Source organism: Callithrix jacchus, chromosome 11, assembly GCF_049354715.1.
Source record: "Callithrix jacchus isolate 240 chromosome 11, calJac240_pri, whole genome shotgun sequence".
In the NCBI taxonomy this organism is placed as follows: Eukaryota; Metazoa; Chordata; class Mammalia; order Primates; family Cebidae; genus Callithrix; species Callithrix jacchus.
Window position 1 is genome coordinate 122236346 of NC_133512.1, and position 8750 is coordinate 122245095.

Here is an 8750-nt window from a genome sequence, read left to right on the forward strand (position 1 = left end):
CAATCTTGATAGAGTGAAAGCGTCTAGTTTATCTTTTAATTAGACAATACTGAAATATGTTTGTGTTAATAATAACATTACAAATTATTAATATCATTTACTTTTTTTCTTCTCTTATAAAATATTTTTAAGGACAAATTCTTCCAGATTCCAGCATCAGAAGTTCTAATGGATGATGACCTTCAGAAAAGTATGGATATGATCATGGATATGTTTTGTCCTCCAGGAATAAAAGTTGGTAGGCAAGAATATTTTAACAAATCCACACTTGCTTTTACTTGAGATAGCACTAGCATATATGTAATCTGTGGACTTTGAGAAGTCTGAAAGCTTTGCTTCCAAATGAATTACTAAGTAGTGATTACTGATGTTCAACTTTGATGAAGACAGTGGCAGGGATAAAATAGTTATGAATCATAATTTCTGCATTGAAAAGATTTTTTAAATATTTTTAAGTATAGGAAAGGGAGGTAGCTTTGATCACAGGCACAAGTGATGTTGTCATGCTACAAGCGTTTTAGTTGAAATTAGACCAAACGTATAAATTGTTGGCAGTAAACATTTTCTGTAACAAACTCCAGGGTTATCCAGTTTAATTCATAAATGAATTTTTTTATTTAGTGTTAACTAGTTTTAGATTTTGTAAAATTTAAAAGCTTATAAGCTTTTGTTTTACTTATTTTTTATGAGCTTTGTTTTCTGTATAAACATTTGATTAATAAACCAGATACTCCTTATTTCAAATTGTACTGCTTATACCTGCTGCTATTGAATTTTCCTTCTGTGCCCATATTTGTACTTATGTTGAAACTTGCAAATCTAAGTCATATTAAGACAATTTGATTTTTCTAACAATTTTTTAACTTTTTATTGTAGGAAATTTCATCAGCTGCAGATTTAGCAGCTGGTTTAACTTTATATATTATTCTTAATCAAGCTTTACTTTCCCTGGTCAATCTTTGCATCTTATAATAGTTACATAATGATAGGAATTTGTGTTGATCTATAACAAAGTTTAACTTGAATACTTGTATTTGTTGTCAGTTTTAATTTGTGTTATCTGTTTGGATTCTTTTAGACAGATTTCTAGAGGTAAATCTTTATATCAAAAAACATGGCCTGGTAGACCCATTTTAACCACTGTTTTAGATTTTAAATATATATACCAACCATTTTGAAACACAAGATGTAATCACTGTTAACCTATTTTTAGCAAAAAATTTAAATTAGTCAAAGTTGCTCCAAAATAATAACATGAATCTAGTATGTATTTGGGAAAGAGAATAATGTTAAATTTGGAAGGGACATTTACTTACGTTTCAAGCCAAAATAAATGTTAATTTTTCTAGCTCAGTGGTATGCTTAGATACCTATTTCAGAGTTATTTATTTTGTTTTAATGGTTAAATAACATTTTTGTTTTTGGTTTTGTAGATTCATATCCATGGTTGGAATGCTTCATCAAGTCATACAATGTCACAAATGGAACAGAGAATCAAATTTGCTATCAGATTTTTGACACCAGAGTTGCAGAAGATGTAATCTAATACTGCCATCCAACTTAGCATACACAAAATGTTGTAATTTATTAAAATCTTACTTTTCTATTAGATTATTATAAAACCCATGAGATTTCACTATTTTTTTAATAGCATTCACAATTCCATTTCAACTAATATTCTTTATTATCTTGACAAATAGATATTGTGTTATTCTAATGCCATCTTGTATGCTAAAAATGTTCCTGTTGTTCAAAATAATCAGCACTATGGCTTTCAGGTATATAAAAGAAAAAGAGACATTGAATAAGATCTGTGTTTTTGTTTACTCTTTTACAGTCATTTTAGAGCAGTGGTTTTGTTACCCTACACTAGAACTCACATTTTCTATTGGTTTTTCATGTATCATCCACTGATTTCTCTGCCACTCACAATCCCTGGTTGAGCTTCTTTTCCTGCCCTGAGTTTTGTATCAGCAATGTTGATGATGTTAGCATGGGTATGGGATTAGAAAATGTCCTTACCTTAAATCTCTTCACTTTTACTGGGTGCAAGTAAATAATGACTATGAATTTTGTTTTGCTTTTGTACAAAGAGATCTGCTAAAGCAAGTACTGCTTAGATAAGTGTTTGTCTGATCAAGCTACAGTTTACTTGAAGTAGAAATGGCTAAGTTGCTTTGTTGAGGTGCTGATACTGATGATTTTAGGGTAAACACATTTCTTTAGTCTTGAAATACATGGTTTGATTCCTAATTTTCTCCAGGATATTAGAGTTTTCTCTATTTCACCTCAACCTAATAAAGTGACTTAACATTATTCTTTTCTAAGAGTCTCATGTAAAATATGCCAGTATTACAACTTCTAACTAGTTGAAGGAGATGTTAACTTAGTAAAATAGTTTGTTTTTTACCTAACAATGTTTGTCAAATGTAAAATCATAAATGTTTAATTTTGTACAAATAGATAGATAGATAGATAGATAGATAGATAGATAGATAGATAGATAGATTTGTGTATGTTATTTGCTAATGTCAGATATAGATTACCTGGTTTAATATTAGTGAAGAATAAATAAGTGCACACATTTCTACTGTTTCATTTATTTGCCCTAAGTTGAGCTGAAAAATTATATGAGGCAAAGAATCAAAGTAGATGTGGCAATACAGCACGTGTTCAGGGCTGTCTACACCCCATGTACGCACTAAACATGTATTTGATTCTCACAGCAACCCATTTTTCTGGTAAGAAATCTGAGACTTGATTGATAAGCTGACTTGACTAAGTTTTTGCCCAGTTTTTGAATGCCAGAGTCTGTGCCTTAATTCAGGTAGTATCTATTCAGAGCCTGTACTGTTAACCACTCTGCGATTCTGGAACAGAAGCCAACAGTTTTCTGCAAATGAGTCATTGACTTAAATATCTGAGATAACATTGGAAATAGATTATAAGAGGAGTCAGTGTATTTTTCTATACTTTCAAAAAACTTTTAGCATCTTATTGGCAAAAATGGATTGTATAACTGATTTTCTCTGTTCATAATAACTCAAAATTCTAGTTCCTGAGTATATTAACACATCTCTACACCTAACTACCAATGTCCCCCATCATCGACTTATCAGCTGTTTGAGACAGTGAGAGAGACTGATTTTATTGTTTTCAGGAACCTATGGTTGAACAGGTGTGTTTCCATATTGATAAAATGCTCAGGATACAAAGATGTGATATACATACTTTTCTGCCTTCAGGAAGCACTCAATCTAGAAGAGTAGAGGTCAAAAAGTACCACAGGTTCTTTCTGTAAACCTGTAAGATCTCCAAGTTAACAAAGGAAAACTCTTCCTATGAATCTTCATGATGATAGGTCATTTCTCTTTTTATTTTTGTTTTAAATAAACATCCACATTATAAAGATTTCTTTTGGTTTATTGTAGGGTTTTGTCCTTATCTTTTTTAAAACTTTTCAGTTTTGAGCAAGAATTGTTCCGTCAACACCTAGTTTTTGTCTAGAGATGATGTATTCACTTTATGCTAATCAGGTCCCCACAGAGTTAGGAGAATTTTATTTCTGGAGCTACAACTAAATGGTAGTTCATTTGGGCCCCGCCCCCTTTATGTGAACACTGATAGAATCTTCCTGTCAGATTTTAAATTACATAAATTTAAGAAAGTGGTTTGTGTACAGCCTCAGCCTCAATTTCCAGCTTCTGCAGCATCCACTTTTTAAGACACTACTGGATTGACTCATGTTGTCCCTGTACTGCTCTTAGAATGTATGTCTTAGAAAAATCTGAGACAGTCATTATTCTTTATCTAGATGTAGCAATGAGAAATGCACTACCTAATGGCTTTTTCTGTGTCCACTTTCAATTATACCGCCATATGTGAAGGAACATACAATGTATCATTCCTCATTTTACCCCTTCTCATGCTTTAGGTTGGGAATTGTTTCCAAATCATTATAGAAAGACTGATGTTGATGGAAGAAGCCACTTTTAACAATATGGTGTATAATTTTTCAGATTGTTCCAAGAACATGAGCTTGTGTGTATATACACAAATACATATATATATTAGCATCATGTGATACAGCTCTGCAACTTTCTTTTGTCATTTTATATAGAGAACTATTTTTTCATATCGATATACAGGGAGAAACTCATTGCTTATAATTACTCAGCATAAATAACTTTCAGTGTGTAATTCTCTGATAATTGTACTTTCTGTTTCTGTTGTGGTTTTTTGTGTAAGTATTCTGTTTTTTATTGTGCTAGTTTTATTTTGTATGTTTGCAAAAATGTATTTTTGTTATCTGTTTTGCTACCACATATTCATGATAATGTGTTTTACTTATTTTATTTTATATTTTGTCCGGTGTTATTTCCCTTTTAAATCAATCTAGAGACCCAGAGACCTAATTTCACTATGTCTTCTGGAGGTTTTTAGGTGATTAGAATTTTGGAGACCTATACAGACTTCCTAATACAGGATTAGGACTCTGCCATGGCATGGTTGTTTTAAATTATTCTTTCATGTTTTGAGGAATTTATTGTGAAATGAATGTTAATGTAAGAAAAAAAGAACATCTTCTAAATGAATGTTAATGTAAGAAAAAAAGAACATCTTCTATAATGCTTTTCATTAGGAAATTCAGACTCCATGAAGGCTATGATGAGTTACATGAAAGTTCTAGAACATTATTTTAGGGGAAATATAAATCTCTTTATTTCTTGGCCCCCTCAGAATCTCTGGATAGTGTCAACCCTACCTATTCCAGGGAAAAGGGACCTAGTCACCTAGTAAAATCTGGCCATAATGACCTGTCTTCTCTCCGGTTCTTGGAAAGAGTATCTAAAGTCACTAGGCACTCAGAATGGCTCTCAGGTATGTGAGATCCTCTCTTCTTTTGGTAGTCAGTAAATTAATCGGTAAAGTGCTCTGTTTGTTTGTTTGTTTTCCACTATTGTGATTTAAGCTGTTAGGAAATTTGAGATAAGGATTCTAAGTGATGATTATCTTTTTTTTTTTTTTTTTTTTTGAGACGGAGTTTCGCTCTTGTTACCCAGGCTGGAGTGCAATGGCGCGATCTCGGCTCACCGTAACCCTCCTGGGTTCAGGCAGTTCTCCTGCCTCAGCCTCCCAAGTAGCTGGGATTACAGGCACGCGCCACCGTGCCCAGCTAATTCTTTGTATTTTTGGTAGAGACGGGGTTTCACCATGTTGACCAGGATGGTTTCATGTCTTGACCTCGTGATCCACCCGCCTCGGCCTCCCAAAGTGCTGGAATTACAGGCCTGCGCCACCGTGCCCACCCAGTGATGATTATCTTAAATAGAGATAAATAAATGTCTCTCTTCCATCAGGACTGCATTTGATGGGTTGAAAATTATTAGGCATCAATTATAATGACAAAGATAATGTAACAGTATATATGGGAGCTCTCCCTCACATGGCCAATTGGTAAAACATGGATATTGCTATTTTTAGACTATAGCAACATCTTAATGAATTTCTAATATTTTTCCTTGAAATCTTGGCCACAAAGTTAGTCACATTGATAGAGAGAGAGGGCCACAGCTACCACAGAAAGCATTTTCATCTTATGTCGAAGTTTCTTTTATTTCCTCTATTTGCAGTATTTTAAAGATTTGGAGCATGCGTGTTAAAAACCTTAACCTTCCTACCGTCTATTAATCAAATATTGATGAAGTTCCTAAACATGTACCTTTTTATATACAACCTTGTTTTTTTCTCTATAACTTCAAAACAGTTTTCCTCTTCTTTGAAATTGGAACTCCCAGATAAAAGCTCTTTTGTTAAAAAACTCTATTCCTCAGCCAACTCCTGTCCTCCATTAGAAGGCAGTCTTTCTAGCATTTAAAGTCTCTTGCCAAGGTTAGCTACCTCATAAGTGACATTGTGTCCCAAGTTTTTATAATAGTTAATACATACATAAATAGCTAATGCAAGTCTCTCATAGCACTACAGGGAAGGTAAGTCATTTTAAAATTAAAAATATTAACCTGTGGACTCAAGTAAAAACATAGCTTGCAGCACGTAGGCATGGCTGTAGTTTTATTTTTGTATAGAAAATCTTTTGTGCTTAATTTTCATTAGAAAAGTTTCTAGAAAAATAAACATCTTTAAATGTTGGAATCATTAAATATTTTTTACAATAAAAGCTTAAATGGAGATGAAAACAAAGAATACAAAGTACAAAATAGATATGTAAAAGTTAATGCCTCTGCATTCATTCATTACTCAGTGTCTGTATCCAAAAAGGATTTGATGTGATTTACAATGAAAGACAAACATGTGCCACAGGACACACCTTTAGAAATAGGGCAAGAAGGGCCAGAGAGAGAAGTGTTAAAATAAGTTAAAAACTCTAACCTAAGGAATGCTACACATTTTGAACTACACTTATTGAAAGAGCAGTGTTCCCTGACCCCTCTGAGGACATGTGACAGGCATGTGGCTCTCTGTTTGGGACACTGCAGGCTCAAACCCCTTATGGGAGAGGGAGCACACACAGGCAGATACAGGAACTGGGGTGAGAACTTTGGGGCTTCAGCCCCACAGCAATATCTAGGGGTGGGTGCCTGTGACTCCTGAAGTTTGCCCCAGTATTATGGTGCTCTTTTAGCTCTGCCACCCACAGACAGCTTAAGTGTTAGCCACTCAGTGCCCCCTTGTCACCCAGGTTCTTGTTTGGAGTCCAGGAAGAATAACATCACACGTGGACTTGAAGGATGAATGTGGGAGTTTTATTGTGTAGTGGATGTGGCTCTCAGTGGGATGAATGGGGATCTAGAAGGGAGATAGAGTAGGAAAATGATCTTCCCCTGGAATTCGGCCATCCACTAGCAGATCTCTCCAGTTGTCCCAGCCAAACTCCTCTCAACATTCAAACACTCCATCCCTTCTCTCCTTCTCTACTGCTCCCTTCTGCCATTTGTCAGTCTGTCTCCTCATCTGCTGCAGGAGCCTAGGTTCTGGCATTTATATGGGTACAAGATAGGGGGATATGGCAGGGGAAAAAGCAACTTTTTGGGCGTGTTCTCATTTAGGTCCTGGGTTTCCAGGTTACATTGCTCCTACTAAATAAAACTTACTAAATTATGTTACTAGGAAATACAAACATTTTATTTATCTCAACATTGAGTGCAGGTACATTTTTATATTAGACACCCCAAACAGAATGATTTATGTAGTTAATGGTAGTTGCTTTAAAATGCAAAAACATGATCCAGAATGTAGGAGTTAAGTTCTGAAGATGGAAGAAATGGAGCAGGGAAATTTTCTACTAAATGTCCACCTTTTTTCTCATGTGAGGAACGTTTTTATTTTAATAATTAATGTAAAGAGTCTGAAATATCTGCATATTTAAAAATCATTAGAAACACTAATGACAAGAAAAAGTCGTAAATATTTTTCTGGTATTAAAAAATCTATTCCCTTCTGATACAAATGTCACTGAGAAAATTAGCTCTTTTTACCTTTTCCTTTTCTGGTTGCAGATGATAAATTAAAAGAAATGTCTTGAACATAATGATTGATGTCAGGAATAATGCAGGTTTTAATGAGTCATTTGGAAGACATGTATTCCAGTTTTTCACCTTCAGTGCTCCATGGAAGGTGTTGTTTTAGTCATAAGTCAAACAAGCTTCACACTTGTGCCAAACTGGGAATTTGCTGGGAGAGTATTTTACCTACATCAAATTTACTGAGCTCTAATACCCAAACATTACATCTAGTCATCCATGATTCCTCTTTCTTTTGCACTCCACATCCAGTCCATTGTAAAAATTATCATGGCTTATTCTAAAATACATCCAGAATTTGAGCATTTATTACCACTTCTACCATCATGTTGGTCATGCTACTATCTTCTTATGCCTGGACTATATCCAGTGCCCTGCAGCTGGTCTTCCTGCCTCCACAATTTTCCCACATATTACACTCTCAGCCCCAGGTTGATCTGTTAAAACATAAGGCACATCTTATTTTTCATGTGCTTACCATGGCCTTCACCACCCAATGTGATAGATCCAGTTCCTCACTACCATTCTAATAAATTCTACTCTCATTTTTTTCCTTTCATTGCTTTTCAAACACTGGTCTTACTTTTTTAACCTACTGGGCCTTTGTACATGATGTTACTTTAGTCTGGATACTGCTGAGTAGTAGGTTTCAAGCTTCATTGTCTGACATCTCTATTCCAACGTAATCTTACCAGAAAGGCCATCCCTGACTATATAAAGGATGACCCTACCCATCCCACTCCACGCCCCCACCCCTGCCTTATTTTTCTCCACTGCATTTATTCATCTGACATAGATTTGTTTGTTCATCCTACATATATTTATGTGCTCTTTCCTCAGTAGAATATGAGCTCCTTAGAGGAACTGAGTTTGATTTCTTCACTGCTATTCAGCAACTATCTAGAAATTCACGGCACATAAGTGCTCAGCAAATATTCCTAGAATGAATAAAATGATCATCTCATATTTGAGAACTCTCTCCCAAAAATATTAGGTTAGTGCAAAAGTAATTGCGGTTTTCACCATTTAAACTAATGGCAAAAATACTAGAATTTATTGGCATCTAAAGTGATTTTAGAGCAGTGGTAACCTGGGATCCAGAAATTTACATTGAAAAGTAAAACTGCTTGAACCCAGGAGGTAGAGATTGCAGTTAGCCAAGATCATGCCACTGTACTCCAGGCTGGGTGACAGAGTGAGACTCCATCT

The 8750-nt window shown here is 34.8% G+C and overlaps 1 protein-coding gene across 9 annotated transcripts in view; it reads left to right on the forward strand.

Annotated features, from left to right (window-relative positions):
* Positions 1–2584, forward strand: part of POT1 (protection of telomeres 1) — a 131795-nt gene extending 129211 nt beyond the window's left edge. For all 9 annotated transcript variants that reach the window (XM_078343863.1, XM_009003136.5, XM_078343864.1 and 6 more), the window contains 2 exons: positions 133–238; positions 1434–2584. In XM_078343863.1, coding sequence (XP_078199989.1) covers positions 133–238; positions 1434–1546 — 219 coding nt within the window. In that variant the 3' untranslated portion in view covers positions 1547–2584. The remainder of the gene's footprint in view (positions 1–132; positions 239–1433) is intronic.
* The last annotated feature ends 6166 nt before the right edge of the window (positions 2585–8750 follow it).